General features: G+C 41.2%; 1 protein-coding gene and 1 long non-coding RNA gene across 2 annotated transcripts; both read left to right on the top strand.

The window, feature by feature from the left end:
- The first annotated feature begins 2774 nt into the window (after window positions 1-2774).
- Window positions 2775-5456, top strand: LOC146701573 (uncharacterized). The gene is made up of 4 exons (XR_014922202.1): window positions 2775-2949; window positions 4847-4979; window positions 5050-5108; window positions 5200-5456. It is a non-coding gene; the product is annotated as an uncharacterized LOC146701573 (long non-coding RNA).
- An 11671-nt stretch (window positions 5457-17127) lies between these two features.
- Window positions 17128-20566, top strand: LOC146701572 (uncharacterized). The gene has a single exon (XM_085467873.1). It carries the CDS (start codon window positions 18108-18110, stop codon window positions 20313-20315), a length of 2208 nt encoding a protein of 735 aa, XP_085323999.1. The 5' UTR covers window positions 17128-18107; the 3' UTR covers window positions 20316-20566.
- Window positions 20567-21301: the final 735 nt, after the last annotated feature.

Below are 21301 nucleotides of genomic sequence, written 5' to 3'. Positions count from 1 at the left end.
TTCCTGCTGTTGTTTCAGTGCCCACCAGACCCTCACAAAATGTCACACACATCGCTGAATGTATTCCACTAGTGCTTTAATTGAGGATGCTCACTGAGTAGACTGTCCAGGTTTTTAATAAACCTTTATCTTTTACCAAAGTTCATGCAGCTGACGAAAGAAAGAAGCAGAATTTTAGCAGATGATATATTACAGCAGTGAGCTTGAACTCTGTGTCAAAGATTCAAGTTGCAGTTATTTATATTAGTGATGGGATTTCCGGTTCTTTTTAGAGATCCGGCTCTTTCGGCTCCGAACCGGCTCTTCAGGTTGTTTTGTTGCTTTAATTAATTTATTATTAACAATAATATAAAATTATGCACAAAAGGAATTACTAAGGTAAAAACAAGTGGTTTTATTTATATATGTTTATATATAAATATATGCGGTGGCCCCTAGAGACAAAACACGTACAAACTCCAAAACACATTTCTAGCATGAACTGAACTTCCAAAGCAGAGCTACTAGATCACTTAAATTACACAATTGAAAGCATGTGTGTATTGTTTGTGTATTTATACACAGGCACTCATATATATATATTCAAATAATTTAAAAAAAAGTTCATTTACCTGTTATTACCACACACCAAATCCAGTCGTTGGTACTTGCTGGCTTGTGTAGCCACAAGATAACAAAGGCTCAACACTGCGCCCAGCATCCTGGAGCACTTCTGTTGTCTTTTGTACGTGTTTTGAGTTTTTATGTGCTTCTGAGTTTTTATATGCTTCTGAGTTTTTACGTGCTTCGGAGTTTGTACGTGTTTTTACATGTTTTGGAGTTTTTACGTGTTTTGGAGTTTGTACGTGTTTTTACGTGTTTTGGAGTTTGTACATGCTTCAGAGTTCGTACGTGATTTGAAGTTTGTATGTGCTTTGTCTCTAGGGGCCACCGTAAATATACTTTTATTTATTCACTCCACATAAAATGTAATAAATAAATCATATAATACAAAAATCAACTATTCACATTTCAAGTTTTAACTATTTAAATTTTCAGCTTTTTCCTTTCACAAATTTAAAGTGAAAAGAACACAAAACACTGCAAACCACAACACAATTAAATATAAATTATAATATGAAAACTAAAAGAACATGCATATTCTCTGTCATATGGACCTGCATGAATAAACTTTCTCAATCCTTTATCATCTGCAACCGAAAATAGTTGTGGATGATTACTATACCTTTCTAATGTTGTTGTCCCTGCCTCTCTTTCTCTCTCTCTGGCTCTGTTCCTGTGCTACTGAGTGTAACTACCGCCCCTCCCCCCTCTGCCCAGCGTAAAGCACAAGGCCCGCGTGCAGAGTAAAGCGGGAAAAAAGTGCGAGAGAGAGGCTGAGAGAAAGAAAAAAAAACAAAAAACCCACGTGACGGCTCGCGATAAAAAGTCGGCTCGCGTCGTTCACGTCAAAGAGCCGGCTCTAAGAGCCATTTTGTTCGCGAACGACCCATCACTAATTTATATGTCCTATCACCTTAAATCTTCACTCAAAGACAAGTATCTTTGACAGTGTATATATAGATGTATCATATATAAGAGACAAATATTGTTCCTTTAATTTGTTGGCATTACTAAATTTGGCTCAATGCTTACATATATGTGTAAAAAGCAAATGTACGAGCTGTGATAACTGTGTCTGATAGAATGAAGAGTAGACTGATATATTAAATATTCCTTTATTGGGTGAGAAAATCATACCATGTCATAACTGCTTTAAGTCATACTGAAAATCCAGATATGTGGAGGTATATGCAGCATGCGAACGCACAACCCTATCCATGAGGTGCAGGAAAAGGTACCTTGACTTTCTGCAATAAACACTTCTGGAACTTTGAACCAATGAGACCAGAGAAGACAGTTTTTAGCTATAATGCACAGCATCACATCTATTGAAACTAAACACAGCGGGTGAGCACAAATAGAGCACAGCAACCACAGGAACAGTATTTCAGGGTCAAATGTGAGGCCATCTGTCAGAAAGTTTATGCTTGGCCTGTTGGGTCATAAACGGGGAAATGAACCCAAGTACCCCAAACAGCCATGCCCTCATATTTAAGCCTAAATAAAAGAAATAGAATGTCTAATGCAGCTATGAGGGGGGAAATTAGCAATGCATACACAAACCATTTAACATGTGATGTATTTAGTCTGTGTTAGAAACTGTTGATCTTTGCAAGTGTGTGTTGGAAGATAAAGACAGTCGACATGATCACATTTCTGTCACACATTTCCTGCAGAGCAGAGTGTGAAACTTATCTGATCATCTGCCAAAAGTTAACATAAATAAAATAAACAGTAAAAGTGAGTTCTTTTGTGTTTTCAGGGGTAAAACAGCTTGATGCAAACAAGAAACAATTAAATTTAAATTACGAGCAGAAGTCGTGGGAATTTATAAGAAAAAATAAGCAGCATAAAAGTCAGCCAGTCATGCAAATGTTAATAGATGTACATATAGGCTGTTTAGGGAAACCATGAATCACTGAAGAACAGAAGTCAGTGGGTGATTTAGAGTCATCACTCATTACAATGCACAAACCGTTGTTCTCAATCATCAGGCTCTATCATAATCATCACCATATCTGAGTGTCTTTGAACTTCGTGTATATGAGGCTGTTTCTCAGAAAGATCTCAGTGAGGTGTTGATAGGTTGAAATACTGAATTCTTCCTGATAAGAGGGGGAGGTGTGATATGCCACACCCAGCACACAAATACACAGACCTATAATCACACCTCATCAGTTGTGCCTGCATGTGTTCCTGCACTTACCAATAAATAGCCAAACACAAATCAACTCGTAGATTTTGACTCTGATCAGTGAGCCAGACCACTGGTGAAAATGACTGTGAAGATCCTCTCCATCACTCTCCTCCTGCTCTCGGTGTGTGTGTGCTGCCACTCCTCTGAAGGTAACTGTGCTCTTACTTTTCTACAGAAAAATGAGGGGGAAAAAGAGATAAAATAGATCATTTGATCACAGCAATGACTATCTCCAACAATGGCTGCTGCCTGTTTGTGAATAAGGTTCACTTCTGACATTTTGGTGGTTTATTGGGCAGGACCACTGTGTAAAGACCACAAACCTTTACATCAGTCATATTCTGGTATCTGCTCAGTCTATAATTGTGACATTTTTTATCCAGCATTCACACTCGACTTCTACCCACCAAGCATTCCTGGAAGCTGTTTTCTGGGCTAAGTTTTGTTAGTCAGTCATGGCATTTTAAAAGGCGTCCTTTACGTCTACATTTAGAAGAAGTCTTGGAGATTTCCTTTTTTTTTTAAGTACAACATTCACCTGACTTTTGTGTTCGATTGCTGGACTGACTGACAGCCACACCATATCCATTCCCGCTATACTGCTTACCATTAACAATGTTTGTACTATTTATGTTTTCTACTTTTGTTTTCTGTCACTTATGGGGTTATGTCTCACGCTGCGTTGCATGCCAGGCATATGTTGACACTTAAACTATCATAACTGCCAACTTATTAGTGTAGCACAGTTGGTGCAGTGGTTTCCTTCAAACAAATTCACTCTGTAACTACATCTCACTGCTTCATTTTAGTTTTTAGCAAAGTCATCATTTCAGTGGGTTTTTGGAGGGGTGCATACATTGTGACTCATTGCATAAGGCATGAAAGCAGAAAATGAGAGAGACACAGAGAGAGTATAAGATAATATCTTGCAGCTACGGGACAGTATTTTTCACCATTCAGTTATCAGCACATCTGAACTTTGAAATCTATGATTAAACATTTGATATATTAATCATTGTTAATAAATGGAGCTTAATGTTGGTTCCTATTCTCATCCCCTGTAAAAGAAATCAACATGCTTTGTTTGCAAATAATAACAAAAAAAGCAATTTAAGGCAGAATCAGTTTGGATTTGTTTGGTACAGCAGATTTCATCTTCAGAACATAAAGACAATGTTTCCCAACCGTTCATATTTCTATTTGATTCAATTTGGTTAAGAAAATAAATATAAGTAAAAATTCATCCTTGCAAAATTCCAGGAACCAGATTCCAGATGATATCTCCAAATGTTGGATCAAGTCTCGCCTCTGTTAAAATATATTTATGGAAAGTTTCTGAGTGATCCTGATAACAGCACAAAGCAAACAGTGACGTACCGTCTGTTATTAACATAAGAACATTGAGAATATGTTCTCTATCATACCAAGACTGTCTCCACTCAGTTACATATTCGATATGTAAGACGTATAACTCCCCTTTGGTCACGGCGTGTGGATATTTCAACGTAATCCACCTTTCTCTATCATATCGAGACTATCTGTCCAGCTTCAGGCTGCTTGGAGACGCGTTCTGATCAAACCATCACTGATTTCATGTCTATGCAGCTATTTCATAAGTATGCTGTGGAGCATGGGCAGGCTAGCCGGAGTTTCTTTAAGAAATATCCACATGCTGCACAAATAGGAGTATGTAATATGCTTTTTTAATCAGAGACATTTCAAGACAGAAACATTCTTTAAAATCTGTGCAAGAGCCCTGCAACAGCTAAACTTAATTCTGGGCCAAAGTTGGATTGGTTTTCATTCATTTTTTCTTTGAATCCCAACGACTATAAAAATCAAAGTTAATTAACATAATGCCAAAACTGCCTAAAAAGTGCTTGAGGGTCCCCAAGTGATGAGAACATTGATTTGTTCCACTTACTTGTTGATTGATTTGGACAAAAAAATGCCTGTGCACTGTAACATAATTTCAGGTCACATATTAAAAGTCATCTTCTGTTTAGTGATATAAGACAAATCAGTTTTTAACCTTTTATCTCTCAGATACTCGAGTCCGTGGACCTGGAAGAAACCGCCCGTGCTGCGTTGGCGTCGACAAAGACAATATGACTGCTGAGGTGGTGGGAGAAACATATCGTGAGCAGGCTGCAAGAGGACACTGTGTGAAGGCTATAATGTAAGTCAGCACTTGTTGTCCTACATACAAACATATACAATCTCTATAATTTTCTGTCTTTTATTTCCAGTTTTAACACAAAAAAGGGACAACTTTGTGCTGATCCAAAAGCTCAGTGGGTCAAAGATCGTAAGTCGTGCTAAAAGAAACACACAGAAATAAATGCAAAGTATTTACAGAGAAAAACTGAAGCTGCTGCTTGTCTGTTTTTCCTCTCTAGTCACTGCCAAAATGAGGAAGGTGTGAAGTCTGTCTGCTGCATCAGTATTTTCATCACCTTTGAAGGCTTATTCAAACCAGAGCGCTTTCTCAGCCTGACTGTTTTAAAACATTAATTGATCAGGTTTTATTTGTCTTTTGTTTTTTGTGGTTTTTTTTCTTATTTGTGAATCTCTTTCTGTGCATTATGTGTTTATGTGAAGCACAATGTGGCTGTGAAAAACAATACAAAAATAAACTTTTGTATTATTGAGCAAATATTTTCCTGCTGTTGTTTGAATCGCCTATTGCATTCCACTTGTGTTTCAACTGAGGATGCTCGCTGAGCAACACTGTCCAGGTTTTTTATAAAACTTTTACCCAAGTTCATGCGGCCCACGATGAACATAAGTGGGTCGGCCCAGTGAAAAATCTTATTATATGAAAAAAGCACAATGAAAAACTTCATCTCAGTTTGCCAGTATGTTAAAGAAATACTCCTTTAGTTAATCAATAAAATGTATCAGCACAATTCTCCAGACAGAAAAGTTTTGTTATTTCACAGAAAATATCTTATTTTTTTCTCTTTTTTTGTTCCTCTGGACCCATTGTGAAAAAGAAATTTCTATAGTAGTCTTTTCTTTAAATGTTTGTCTGCTTCTTAACTACTTTGATGTAGCATGAACGGCCATGGGCAGGTCTGTGACAGAAGACCTGGAATTTTTGTTGTGCAGACTCTTCCTCTGGGACTCATGTTGAAGATCATGGGATCGAACATTTAAACTGAGGGGTGTTACAGCCCAAAGCTGCTGGGCCCCTTCCTTTGGTTAATCGTTTTTGTTATAATTAGCAAAAACCAGCCATCTCCCTCCTGGAGATGGCTGGACCTTCTCAGGCTGCCTTCCTAACCCAACTGCTCCAACCACAGCAGAGCTACTTATAAACTCACCTTTCTATCAGTTTCATTTTGTTTAACTGCATATTCTATCCCTGAGATATCTCCATATAAGAAAATGAAGTCAAATTTTAGAATTTTAGCAGACAGCAAGATATATACCAGGCAACCAAGCTCTCCTCATCACAGAAACTTGCTCACACAGCACACTATAAGACACAGGGCTAAATACCCAACTTGCTTGGAAGCTGGAAGTTGGTCGGGCTGCTGGTCTGGACGGGTCCCAATTTATAGCCTCATTTAGTTTTCCACCAATGTTCAGCCTCCACCTGCAGCTTACACAAGCGCAAACAACACAGAGAAAGAACAGCACCACCCTCAGGTGTGAGGAACTCAAACAACACATGACCTAGGTCATAACAGATGACACAAAACTTTTTTGTCAGTAACATATCTGAAGTCATTCTACTCTGCAAGGCCATCAAAGAACTAACATGCAGTTGTTAGTTGCTTGAAGTTTGGGAGGGTGAACATCAGGTAAACTACAGCACAGATTCTTTTCCATACAGGGGAGAGTTTAGCTCTTTGCTTTCAATCACTGCAAAACCACCACATGTCAGCCCTTCTGGTGGTATGGTTAACAAACCAGTCCTTGTGGTGAAGGCTACTGCCTTGTGTCACATCATAGATGTACCAGCTTAAGCCATGCAGTCCCGACATTGCCGATTCCTGTAAAAACAGGTGCTATTACTTGGATAGTATTTAGCATTTGGAGGGGTTTGTGGTTATTTATTGCTAAGTGCAGGAACATCCGAAGGCAGGGCTAATGCTATTTTTTATAGGTCTGTGTAGTTCAGTGTGCATCCACCCCTTATCAGTGAGACTTTAATATTTTCAAACCACCAACATCATGCTGAGAGTGGGTTTCAAGTAAGATATTTGTATATTATTCATATCGCCATATAGCCCAATTCACCTGTGCAGGGGCTCAGCTGGTTTGGTGGACGGAAGGATCGGCCTGGTGTAACTGGCTCCCGATGTGGACGTAACCAATAAAGGACGACGGAAGAGCCGCAGCGTTTGTGGGGTGTGGAAAACTTTCTGTGCACTTGCCCCAGATGGAGCAGCCACAGCCATAGCCAGTTAGTTTTTCGGGCATGTGTGTGAAGCGCCGAGTGTATTGAAGAAGAGTTCTTGTTATTGCAATTATTAGTTAGGACTTGAGAGTCTTTGTATTTTTTTATTCATTATTTATGTTAATCAGAATCAGAATCAAAGAAACTTTATTTATCCCCAAGGGGCAATTAAGATACAACAGAGCAGCATGACATTAAAAATAAGGTCAGGGCATAAACAGGTAATAAGAGATAAAAAATACTTAAATTATACAGTATATACACCGTTTTAAAATTAAAGTGACTGAATAAGTGAACAAATAACTGTAGTGACTAAAAGTGAATACCGTATTTCCCGGACTACAGAGCGCACCTGAATATTAGCCGCACAAGCTAAAATCAGGGGAAAATCCTGTTTTGTACATACCTTAGCCGCACCTGACTAAAAGCCGCAGGTGTTTCAATGTTGACTCATCATATGTAAGAGAATGTGCACAAAGAGAATTGTCAGGAAAGAGATGGCTGTTTGGAGACATCACTTTTATTAATATTTTGAAAAACAAGTTATGGGTGCATATTTGCATAACTTTTTAGGTATATGTACAAGTAGCGGTAATTACAAGTACGAAACATGTACTGTGCTTCATAAATGAGTAACAAATGTAGTACATAATAACCTACAGCACACCAGAAAAATAGATTCGGCCTACCTTTTAGGCTCAGGTGCAGTGACACGGCTTTAACAAGAAGAAAAGTCAGTCATTCACCACCATCTTCCTGCGCACTAAAACCACCAAAGTCCTCTTCTCCAGTGTCGGAAACGAACAGGCTCAGGATGGCTTCGTCATCCACTCTCCGCTTCTCTCCTTCGTTGTCACTTTCAAAACCAACCAAACAAATCCTCTTTGTCAGTGTCAGAGTCGAACACCCTCTGAAGGGCCGTGGCGGTGTCCTCCTCTCCATCATGCAACAGTCCAGCCCTTTGAAATCCGTTGGTGATCATGGATGTTTTCACACTTTTCCACGCTGTCAGAATCCAATGGTGGAGTTGAGCATAACTTGCTTTTCGCAAGTTTATCGCCGCTCGTCATCCACACCTCCCGCTGAACGCGTACCGCTACTTTGAAGTTTGCTTTTCGCGCTACTTCGTACGGCACTACGTTGCCTGGCGGATGGACATGTGACCAACATACCACTCTTGAACCCCGATCCTTCCGCCAGGCAACGTAGTGCCGTACAACAGCGGAACAAACAAAACAAATCCGCTCAAGGACAATCCTTAGAAAAGCCGCACCTGACTAAAAGCCGCAGGGTTCAAAGCTTGTGCAAAAAGTAGCGGCTTATAGCCCGACAATTACGGTATATAAAAAGAGTGTAGAGTAGTTTATGTTTCTGGTGTGGGAAATGGTCTTATTGGCTGGAGTTAAAAAGCAGAGTGGCTTTGGGGACAAATATGGCTCTCCTCCTCTCAGTCCTGCAGGAAATGCAGCGGAGGTGTCGCCCAGAGGGCTGTTTTGATGGTATATATATATAAATCTATCAGTCGCTTGTTGTAAGATTCAGATAATTATTTTTTAAAAGCTAAATATTTTAAATGAGAATAAGAAAGAAAAGTATTTCTTTGTGCCCCCCTCTCCCTGTTAATGCCCTACCTGCCCCCCTGGCAACACTTTGCTAGACCCGCCCCTGCACAGTTACCAGCTGCCAGCTACTTAGAAAAGGATCCTGGTGTTATTTGTCTCTCAGAAACAGTTCATAACTTCCCCTCAACTCATTCATGTCACCTCAAAGGTAAACCTGTTTCTCCATCACCTGTTCAGCTCTGATGATTCAGTAAGGACATCTCCTGGTTTCATCTTCATGTTTCCCTCTCACCAGATAACCAAACCGACCAGCAGCTTTTACAGCTGTGGCTCCAGCAAACATCGGCTGATACTAGAAATTAACATAAAATAAATTTAAACAACAGCTGATCAAGCTTAAACGTGCTGCTGTTGTTTAGCGCGACATCCGCTGGTTTCCTCTTTCTGGTGCAAAGTGGGCGATAAACAAACAAGAGAGAAAAGCCGATCAGCTGATCATTGATCAGTTTCATGATTGAAGTAGAAAAAGGAGAGGGAGGGGGGAGAATGAGAGAAGAAGAAACAGCTGACAGCATAAAGACGCAGACTAAATCCAGCTTTGTGTCTTTTTCCATTCTAGCTGAAGTCCGGGACAAACTGTGTTCCTTTTCACCTCAATACGAAACGCGTAATATTTTCTCTGAATACGGAACGATTGCGTTTTTTATGGGATGGTTGGCAATTCTAATCAGCTTCAGAATCAGAATCAGAATACTTTATTAATCCCGAAGGAAATTAGGGTTACAGCAGGCAGCATGGCGCATGTGCACTTACAAAGGAACCTTCTGACCAACTTTACACAAACATCACATTGGGGAGACATGTCAGAAAGGTAGGCTGATAGGGAAAAAAACAAAACAACGAAAATACATAACATGAGGTAAGAGGAGGAGAAAAAAAACTCCACTCAGACTGAGCTCCTAGTGGGAGAACAGTTTGATAACAGAAAAAACACCTCAGCACAAAAAGCACATGACTATCAATACACCATAGAAACACAAGACAAGCAACAGGGGCGGGTAAAGGGTAAGAGAGAGCCGGTGTAGACAGCGCATCCGGTCCTGCAGCATGTCTGCGCTGGTCCAGTCGACTGCCATCTTAGGGCACAAGCATTGAAGGCATTTGGAAAGGGAGGGGGTATCAGTGTGTGCATATCAGTGTATGTGTGTGTGTGTGTGTGTGTGTGTGTGTGTGTGTGTGTGTGTGTGTGTGTCCAGAGTTCAGCTGAGACAGTGTCCTCCGCCCCGCCAGGCTAAGTAAACAGTCTTCCAGCCAACCCAGGTGGCCCTAAGTAAAAACACAAGACAAGACAAGACAAGGACATAAGAAGCTAAGCAGGGAAGATAAGGGCAGGAGAGGAGAAAAGTGCAACTGCCTTCGCTGAGAGCCAAAAGAGAAGAATTAATAATAATTAACGTTATGAACAAAATAAAGTTCAACATCAGTAACATCATAGCACCCACCCAGCTGTATACAAACTCAGTCATGCTAGCTAGTAGCCAGTACGAAAAAGTCAGCATAACGAAAATAAACTACCCCTAAACTTGGTTTATATCTGACCCAGGTAGACTGCAGGTCATAACTTCTTACCTGAAGTTCAGTTCACACTCGAACCGACGGCCGCCTCGGGTCTCTTTTCCTCCTGCCTCCCCTTTCCCTCATCCACCTGCTGGCCTCCACCACTTGCTAATGTTACTGAATCTGTGGAAGCTCCATGATAGCCACCACACGAAGTAACGAATAAAGAGCCTATCTAAATACCAGTAACGATTAACGCGTTTGTCACGAGGGAACAGGGAGGACTCGGCGCAGACTGAAAACACAGAAAACTGAATTTTATTTACACACTCCCGGTGCTCTATATACAGGTGAAGGGGGCCAAGGTTCCCAGGGGTACAAGGAAGAATCTGGAAGTGTCCTGTCTTGCTCCGCTCCACACGAACAGAACAATGCACTTGGAAAGGTCCTTTCCTCACACACACCACTCTCACTGCGGCACTCACGAACAGGCTTCGGTGTCCAAACTTCCAAACCGAGCACGAAGAATCTGTATACAGAGATCAGGAATTAACACGGAAAACTTTCACGAAGAGAGCTCAAAACTGGCTTAGGCTGAAGTAGCACTGACGAGCGTTACTCAATAGTCCAGCGGCGAGGTGTTCTCAGTCACTGCCTTAAGTAGCGAGAGCAAACAAGGTGAGGAGCCACAGGTGATTGCTTGCAGGTGGTGAAGGCCAGGGGCGGGAGCCCATAATGAGCTCCGCCCAGGCAGCAAGTAGAGAGAGAGAGGAGAGAGACAAAAGCAACACACATGCAGCCACACAGGGCCAGCCAGGCAGGCACGGGGACCATGACAGCGTTCCTCATTTTGGCATAACAAGTTACCGTGCTCGTTACCACAATAATAACGTAGTTACTGTAACCCATTACTTAATAACGCGTTAGTCCCAACACTGCCTATATGTATGTGTTATGAAAGTGTGAGTAATGTGGATGTTTAGGTTGTGGAATAAAATTGAGGCCAGAAGGGGACAGAGGGGTGATGCCTCTCCTGCACCCTGGTGACACACCTGCATCCCACGGCCCTACACGAGTGCGTCGTTGTGGTAGAACGGGTAAAGGGAGGCAGTTGGGGATGGGGAGGGAAGGAAGGGAGGGACTACTTGTTCTAGCTGTTGCTTGAATATACACCAGACTCACACAAAATCTCCTTATGCATTCCCAGAATCTGATTTCCTTGGTGCTTTCAGTTGAGCTCAATAATCCAGTATTATGCACATTTATTTGGGTTAAGTGTGCTCCAGACAGGTCCTGAGATGGAGTGACATGGACTGGCGGCCCCAGCTACTTTCTTGCACCTCATGGATAGGGTTGTGCATTCGCATGCTGCATATACCACAACATATCTGGATTTTCCCATCATCCACAGTGCATGTGCAACAGACTACAGTGCTGGAGTCCCTGAGGCAGGGGGGGCTCATGGTCAACACAAAGAAATGTGCAGTTGGGCGGAGACAGGTACAGTATCCGAGGTACAGGGATGGGAATCGAGAACCAGTTCTTGTAGAGAACCAGTGAGTAGTCCATTTCCTTTGTGTTCATACCTAAATGCTAAGAGAAACATCATATGTGTGTCTTTAATAAAATTTGTGTTGGTATGTGGGACCAGCTTTAGGTTTATATAGTTAAATGCTAATTATATGATGTGCATTTCAGGACATTTTACAGAGTAAAAGTAATGTAACAAGTAGTCTATCAGATTACTTTCTCTTGGGAGTAATCAAGTAAATGTTTTTATTAATATGACAATCATAAATATACTTATAGAAATATTTACAATTATTCTGTCATTTAGCAGTCGTACTGGGGAGTTAGACACTCACACCATCAAATTAAGAACATGTCTCTCAAACCCATTTCCTACTAAATAAACAGGAAATAATTTTTTGTGGCTGTCTTATCTTTGGTTTGACTATTTCTTGAAGTGTAATTTAAACAGGAAGTAACATAAACTCGTCACTCATCAGATAAAGAATGCAACCTTAGCAAAAACTGAATAAAATTTTGTGGGAACAAGTAAAATACGAAGAAAGAAGAAAAGCAAGTTTCACAAAAATTTAGTCTGATTATGTTGAGAGACTTTCATTGACTTTTTAAGGCAGGTATGTGCACTAAACATTCCTCTTGCTGCAAGAAAAATGAGAAAATGGGAAAGACAGCAACACCACTACCAGGGGAACTGCACCCCAGGAAATGTGACTTTAAACAACCTCTCATTATTCCAGTGAATAAAAAGCCACAAATATTTGTATGAAGTAGTAATAGATGAGGTAATAACACAAAGTTTCACTTAATAACCAGTTAACAATATAAACCTAACTTAGCCTACAGTTCCACACACCAGCACCAATCCCTACCCTGATGAGGACTCACATATTATTGTTTGTTTATTTTAACTTATGAACACAAAGCTGACAACACAAAATAAAGTTAAGTTACTTCTAGGAGTATGAACAGGCAGAACCTAAGGCTGCACGACTGACTGTTCATCACTGCCTTTCTTACCTGTTGAAGATCAGCAGCTAGCATGCTCACAACTTCTTAGCTAGCTTTGTGTTAGCATGCTGTCTGTGCAGATGCTTGCAAAGAGCCCAAGTTATGTTGGCAATTTCATTGAGTTTTTCTCTTTTTTCCATCATACGCATGTGCTTTGTGTGATAAAAAATAAAAATAATCACAATGTCTGTATTCCTCAAAAAGCTGTATACCAAAGTAGGGATGTTTGGTGATAATACACAACACCACATTTGGTGAAAACCAATTACAGCATATGAGCACAAACACCTCAACTGAGAAATTAGAAGTGCATACCCAAACCACTTTTAGTCTGCATTAGAAATGTTGATCTTTGCATGTGTGTATTGGAAGATTAAACAGTCAACACAATTACATTTGTATAAAACAGTTCCTCCAGAGCAGAGTGTGAAAGTTACCATCTGCCAAAAATGCACCTAAATGAAATAAAGGTGGGAGCGTCTCACTGCTTTAGTTTTCAGTGGGAGTTTAATGGCTTAAATTACAAGCGAAAGTTTAAGATGTGGGGATTTATGGATGAAAAATAAGCAGCCAAACATCAAAAAATGATGCAAATGTGAATAGATGTGCATCAGGATCGTTAAGAGACATCATGAGTCACTATTGTTTTGCACTTGAGGCCTAATGCACAACTGCAAGAGATAAACAGTCACAGTTAGTTAAAATGGAAAAACAATAATCGACGTGTGATTTAAATCCATCATTTGTGACAATACACAAACTGTTTTATACACTATATTTAAGGCTAGGTCCACACTAATGGGTGTTCGTTTGAAAACGCAGCGTTTTTGAAAACGCATACATTTCAAACTGCAGCTGTGCAGTCGCAGTGTGGACACACAAAAACGCAGACTTTCTAAAACAAATACATATTTTAGTCATGTGATGCAGTCATGTGACCAAATAAACAAAGATAGCAAAGTGCATTATACAGCGGTCGTTTTGATTGCTCTCAATTTTGACAGCCCTAAAAAGGATGAATATCAGTTTGTACATGCTCCAGCTAGCTTTTCTTCAAATTTTTTAATTCTCACTCGCTTTTGCGCATGCGCAGGACTGGAACGTAAGCGTTTTCATCTGTTTCAGTGTGGACGCACGACGAAAAATATGAAAACGTTCTTGTGCTTAAAGTGCCTCAGCTGAAATTTAAACTTAAAATATCTCAATATCTGAACATGTTACCTTGGGCATGGGCATCATAGAGGTCCCGCCCTTGACTATCTCTGATTGGTTTAGATCACAATATGGGCATAATGTGTTATTGTTATCGACTTTTTTTTTTACTCGAATGGCTGGTCTCACCGGTGCAACCTAGGATTTTTTTTAGTCGCACTATTGAGAAATAAGGTCGCATTTGGGACCAAACTGGTCGCACTCTAGAGCACTGCCTTGTATGATTAAACATTGTTAACTTTCAATATAATCTAGTTTTATTTATATAACATCAAATCACAGCAGAAGTGACCTAAAGATGTTTTGACTTGTGAATTAAAGATACAATAATACCTATTGGGCTGAGGGGTAGAAGACAGTACAACAAACATACTGTTACTTGTTGATTGCTTCATGCACTTTGATCACTGAAAGTCATTTTTTCATTATCTGTCAAACTGTAAAATTTTACAGAGTGAAGCACGAAAAAGGCTCGCTCACTGTCACATAGTTTCAAGTAACATTTGTTTTGTTTTGTGATGTAAGGAGTTTCATCACATTTTAAACTTGGAGTTAACTTTGATTTTCCTTCTAATCAGACCTTTTCAGTTCTCTCTATAATTTTCTGTCTCTTATTTCCAGTTTGAATACAGAATATGAACAACTTTGTGCTGATCCAGACACTCAGTGGGTCAAGGACCGTAAGTTATTCAAACACAGATACACACACATATAAAAAAAATATTTGTGGAGATGAACTGAAACTCCTCTTCGTGTCTCTTTCCTCTCAAGTCATTGGCAACATGACCAGGGAGTTTCCCACAAAGGCTGAAACATTGCAGCTCTTCTGCCACATCAGGATCTGCTCATAGTCACTTATACTTATGAATTTTTTAATATTTGCACTTTAAATTTTTAAGGTTACATCACCCTCTTCTTACTGAAGAGGAAATTCTTGATGTCGGATTTAAGTCATGTATGACTTTATTTGAAAGTGATGCTTAACGCTGAAATTTAGATGGACCCATTGAGTTCTTATGTTATTTTAAGCTAGGAATTATCTTTTATTCCTTTTTTTCTGCTTATATGATTCCTGTTACATCCATGAGATGGAAATGTAGGGGAGTGTGTGAGGAGGAAGAATGAATAAAGCAGAAATTGTTAAATTGTAAACTTTATTCTTAACACAAAGAGAGAGCAACATCGCTAGATCAATATCAAAAGAAAAAGAAAACACAACACAAATCTAAAGAGAGGGAAAACACAAGCAAGAACTAAAACGCACTTTAGTGGCCCACAGGCTCACTAGTACCAGGCAAAACAAATCCACACTGAAAAACAGAAACTTTTCAATTAATTGAATTACAAGAAATACTGTGTGGTTTGGTTTAGTGTTTTTTTTTAACTTGAAAAAAGTAATTCGTTACTAATTACTGATTACTTCTCCAAGAAAGTAAAGTGTTACTTTATAACTTTGACTTTGTAAAAACATGACACACAACCTGAATATGTAATAAATACATACAGCCCATTTCTATTTTTTATGCATAATGGATCATGTAAAATTGAATCAAATGAAAAAGTCTCTTTTTAAAATTGATTTTATTAGTTTTAACTTTATGCAAATTGCATCAAGCAAAAATTAAATTATATGCAGCAGTCTCTGACTTGAAGAAATTTGTTTAACCCTTTACAGCCGATCGGAGCGGGCACGCTCTGTTTTGCGTAACTATTTTTAAATCCCGGTAGCTCTGCAACCAAGTAAGCTAGCGCAATAATTTTTTTTGCATATGAAACTGGAGGAGTTGTACTTACATCTTATGCCATCAGCTTGTCCTAGGTCACAGTTTCCTTCCACATATAGCTTTGCAAAAACTGCATAAAAATCACTTGCAGCAACAAAAACATGATATTCCAGAAACACGCTTCGCCGATCCGATCAGCTGTTTGTAACACTTCCTACGTCCATCAGCGCGAACTATCACATGACCGCATGACCTGCCCGAAACCGGAAGTGACGTCATTTTGCGGAAATGTAGTTTTTTACGATCGGGGCCTTATGAGCTTGTGTTTTACTTGTTATGTGTTTTAAAAAGTTATGTTTGAGTTGATGACTTTATGTGTCGTTTCTGGGATGCTTAAGACTCATATTGCACTGCTGGAAATAGTTTATTTTGATGCATATGCTGTTATTTTGCAAATTTGCACTATAATATTTATTTTCATTTTTCCTGCAGTATATAAAAATTGGTGTATTTCAAAAATAAAACTATGAAGACACTCAAAATAAATTTCCTGTGGTGGGAAACTAGTTTGTGTAACTTTTTTGTATTTACAGTTTTGAGGGATAAGCCTCTTAAATTTCTCTAACTAGAAATATATGTTAAAAAAACAAAAACGATTTTCAATTTTTTTTGTAGTTTATTGCACTTTTTTGCAATTTATGTAATTACTATGCACTGAAGAAAATATAATCTGATCAAACATTATTCAGCTTTAAATATTGTTCAGCTTTAAAGTTACTGTGCAACTGTGTAATAAAAATGTGCTCACGACTTTGGCCTTGAGAGCGATAAGAAGCGATCGCCTCATCCTGCAGGTGCAAGATATCTGCAAGCGAAGAGACTAGAACACCCAAGGCCGATTTCCTTTTAGGGAGTTGTTTTTCTGCTAATGCAGCACTTTCCTCACAACCCCCTCCTGTAAGTTTTAGAGAATATATACCCATCCTCACAGCAAATCTTAGGAATCTCCTGATGTGAGCTGTGTTGAGAGGTTGTCTCTGTCTCAATAAAAGTTCACTGATTCCCCATCTGCCGCAGGTGTCCGGTTGTCTTCATTCTCCGCCAGCCTGGTTAAGTCAATTCCTCCTTAACATCTAAAAGAACCTATTTAATGAAGGAAGACGGGTTCACTTTGTGTTTAATATTATTCTATTGCTGTTGTTGTTTTTTTTGTATCCTTCAATTGGCGTCACGAACAGGATCCGCTCCAGGTCAACTGGAACGGATGGGAGGACTTCGGCCGTGGTCTGAGTGAACGGAGTTTGGACAAAAGCTGTGTGCACACAAAAACAAGGTAAGCAGACCTTTTATTTCTGCTATATTGAACATTATAAAAATACTTAGTGTCCAAACTCCTAGTAATTCATAACCAAAATTGTCTGGCTTACTTAAGGCTTGTTGAGAATCAGACAAGTGAATAAGAAATAAGTGAATAAGAGATAAGTGAATAAGAAATAAGTGAATAAGTGAATAAAGATAAGAGTGAACTGAGGTCTGACCACGGTTGCAGCCGACGGGTTGCTCTCCGGTGTCGGATACATACCTCAGTGCAGGTCTGGGACCTTGAAAGGGTTTATTAGTAACGCCTTTCTAAACAAATTAAAAGGTTAAAGGCCTTGAGAATATTTTTTAGTAATATTCTCTAAACTACAGAAGGGTTAGGAAGGCCCAGAGGACTTTATTAGAAAAGATCCTCTAAAACTTAAAAAGGAGAAGTACTGGTTGGAGTCCAAAGGAGGGGTCCCTTTGATCAATAGGAGAAAACGGATCTCTTCTTAAAACCCCGATGATTTTAGTGTTTTAAATGTTTTGATGTTCTGTTTGATATTGGACACACATAAATACACGCTGAATGCTTGCTGTGGAACACTGGGCAGGACAGTTTGGTTCTCCGTTGTTCACAGATTACACAATTAAAGGAACTAGGTTCCTCTTTTGGTTAAAATAATACACCACACATAGAATTTTTTTACACATTTATTACATACATAAGGAGGGTAATGAGTGACTGCAGGTAATGTATGAAGTGTGAATGAGACGTGTGAACAAGGTGACAACCAACTAGCACCCCTATCAGGAAGCTCTAGGCAAGGTTACCCGCCAGACTCCGGTTTGGTAGAAGCTTGGTAACACCTGAAGGGATATTTCAGTGCTGACTCACCTTTAAAGCAGCGCCCCAGCTGTTAGTGCCTAACAGAGGCAGAAACCCAGCTGGCCCAAATTCTCCTTTAAAATCAATAAAAGAACACTCCTCCATTGACAGTAAAATGGATGGAGAATTAGATCGAGAAACTAATGATGATGGTTGGGGTCCCGGTGTTATTCTTAGCACATTGGGAGAACAATTAACATGTGTTGAGACAGTCATCAACTCCACACACCAGCCTAAAGAAGCAAAAAAGCAGAAAGAGTCATTGAGGAAAACAGCTGAAAGGTTAATGAAAGAAAAGGGAAAGGACGAGGGGAGTAGTGGTAACTGGGGAATAATTTGGCAGAATAAGGCTATGCAGGCAAAAGAGAAAGAGGAAGAAGCCAACTCAGCAGCAGCAGGTGCAGGTGTGATGAGCGGGGTGAGACACAGAAAGGAAGCAGATAAGCACGCAGGCCGCAAAGCTAAATTTAATCACTGGGTGTGTTTATGGGAAACTGCAAAACCACACATGAAGAAAAATAGGTCTCAGCCACCTCCCTATTCTGCCTCAACTCCTCCCTCAGCAGGCATATATCCGGTACTTAATATCTCTGGTGGAATAATGACTATTGGAGAAGAACCGCCCGTAGCTCCAACTCCCATAGATACCAAGCATTTTTGCCCAGGAAGCTCCTCTCTGTCGGCGACATCCTCAGCTAGTAGTAGAGCCCCCTCTTCTATGTCCCATTGTTTTGGAACCGGATCTGAGGGCCTAACTGACCCCCCTGCGAGCGCACCATTTGCGGTTCGAATGAACAGACAGGAACCCACTGAACAACAATTAACTGATCAAGAAGCAGCATTACGCAGCTGCTTAAATGAACATAGGTCAGTGGTCCAGGTGAATAATCGTGTTGCGTCAGCCCCTCTTTCCCGGTCCAACCCCTTTGCCAGCACTCCTGTCGCTGTTAAGGGAGATCTGACCGCTACTGCAAAAACTGAGCCTGGCACTTCACCAAATGTCACAGTTACCATGTCTTTGGTGGGCCGTCAGGATCCGGAAACACAGATGAGTTTAGCCCACGTTTTTGCTGACACTGCTACCCCACCAGGCGGGGAAGAAACTGAGGATACTGATGATGAACTCAGTGACCTTAACAATACACCCCCCTCTACCCCTCCCAGTTTAGGATATCAGACTAGATCTAAGGGCCCTGTGCCTCAGCCTCCAGGCATATTTCCCCTGGTCCAGACTAAAGCGCAACGTAGACCAGTGTATCAACCTTATTCATTCGGAGATGTCCAGGCCCTAGTGGACAAACTCCCTGACATAACGGAGGGAGGGAATGCCTGGTTGGCTGGTTTGGATAAATACACAGCTGGACAGGACCTCGCACTGGGAGATTTTAGAGCTATTATAACTAGGTGCACATCCCGATCTCAGGCAGCGGACCTGGAACAAAATGCGGGTACTACCATGCATGAGAACGAGGTGCCACTAATGCAGGCCTTGAGGTTTATTGGACCGGCCCTGCGCAAACAATTCCCACCCAAAAATCAAGGCACCTTACAGAAATTTAAATGGGAGGGAAAGCAAAATCCCACCCATTATCTAAATCAGGCTGTTGAAGACTGGGTGAACCATACAGGTCATCACCCCAGTAGGACTTGTTCACAGAGCATGTGGTTTAGAAGGGCGGTGCTGAGGGGCATTCCGGAGTCAGTAAGCCAGAAAATGGAGGATAATCCTGATTTGCAGGACTGTGACTTTGCAATCTGGAAGAAACATTTGATTTTTAATCTTAACAAAGTGCAGATTAAGTCTGATGATAAAGCGGAGAGCGTCGAAGATTTACAGTTGCAACTGTTGAAGGTTCAGCTGCAGAAAGCTAAAAACGACCTGGGTGGAAAAGGTGACAAGCCTAAAAAGCAGCTTGTGGCCGCTGCGGCTCCCCCTCCTGGTCCAGTTGCCCCTGATTTGTATCCGAACCCATGGCCAACTGATCCACAGCCCCCCCAGTATGGTGCTTATCACTCCCCGGCCCCTTATGGGCAGAGAGGTTCCCCATTTGGAGGAAACAGAGGTGGTTTCAGGGGAAGGGGTCAGATGGGAGGTGGTAGGGGAGGCCAGATGTATGTTTGTTTCCGGTGTGGACAACCTGGACACTGGGCTAAAGCGTGCCCTTTGAACCCGGCTGCTGGAAGAGGCAGGGGAGCCCGTGGTGGGCCCTATCAGCATCCTGGCCACAGAGGTGGACCTCGTGGTGCTTTAGTTGGAGTGCCCCCGGCCCCACAGATGCCTGTGATGGGGTGGGAGTACTACGAGGGTGGTCCCCAGCTATAGGACACCCCACAGACTGCCCAGGACGGTGAAGGGACAACGGCGGACCCTATGCTGTCCATAACTGTAGATAGAAGAAGAAGCAGCTTTTTAGTGGACACTGGAGCTACGTACTCCACCATTAAGGATGTTGCTCGTGAAAGACTTACTGACAGAGTGATTACAGTGGTGGGCATATCTGGGGAACCTAAAACTCTGCCTTACACCGTGCCCCTCCCCACAACGGTTGGAGATCAGACCTTGTTACACAGCTATGTTTGTTCAAAACAGGCGCCTGTGAATTTACTGGGAAGAGACTTGTTGATTAAATTAGGAGCCACAATACTCTGCTCTTCACAAGGCCTAACTGTGACTCTCCCTACTGGGGTTGTACTTCCCTGCTCTGATGGGCCAGAGGGAGGTGGTCAGTTTCTGCTGCAACCCTCCTCCTGTTTGGCGGACTCTGCTGACATCTACTGGGCATTATTGGAAGTTGAAACACCTGCTGAACCAGGAGTTTGGACTGCTTTTCAGCAATGGCGGCCGTGGCTCTCACTCCTACATCCTTATGTCCCTCCCCCTGACCCACCTCATGTTACACTGTTTTATGACAGGCATGACACCACCTGGTACCAGCACATGTTCCAAAAGCAGTGTGAGGGGCGGGCTTGGTCTCTGAACATGTCGTGCATTTTTGCGGCACCGGAGGGAGTGGCAGCAGCGGTTACTTTTACAACAGATCAATTACAGTGGTACATGATGTCTGATGAGGCAGCTCCCCATGTGTCACTGGCCTTACATCCTGGACACCAGGCTAAGGAGCTGGGTGGAATGGTTAAACGTTCCCTTGCGGCCACTGACTGGACACCTACAAAACTCCCACAGGTTTTGTTTTCTCCATCTACCAAGACATACCAAATTTTAAATGATTGCTTTAATTCCTCAACACTGCAACATGCAGTGGTCAGCGGGTCACATGGAAGAGAACACACAGACCACTGTGATGCTGC

This window comes from Copadichromis virginalis, linkage group LG9 (assembly GCF_057382275.1).
Source record: "Copadichromis virginalis isolate Kocher_CV1m ecotype Utaka linkage group LG9, C_Virginalis_male_GT1.1, whole genome shotgun sequence".
In the NCBI taxonomy this organism is placed as follows: Eukaryota; Metazoa; Chordata; class Actinopteri; order Cichliformes; family Cichlidae; genus Copadichromis; species Copadichromis virginalis.
The sequence above is the reverse complement of the archived record's forward strand: the minus strand, read 5'-3'. Positions and strand labels throughout refer to the sequence as shown.

Bases quoted from the DNA above. Each gene is read 5' to 3' on its own strand.
- LOC146701572 (XM_085467873.1), top strand. From the start codon at position 18,108: ATGGATGGAGAATTAGATCGAGAAACTAATGATGATGGTTGGGGTCCC.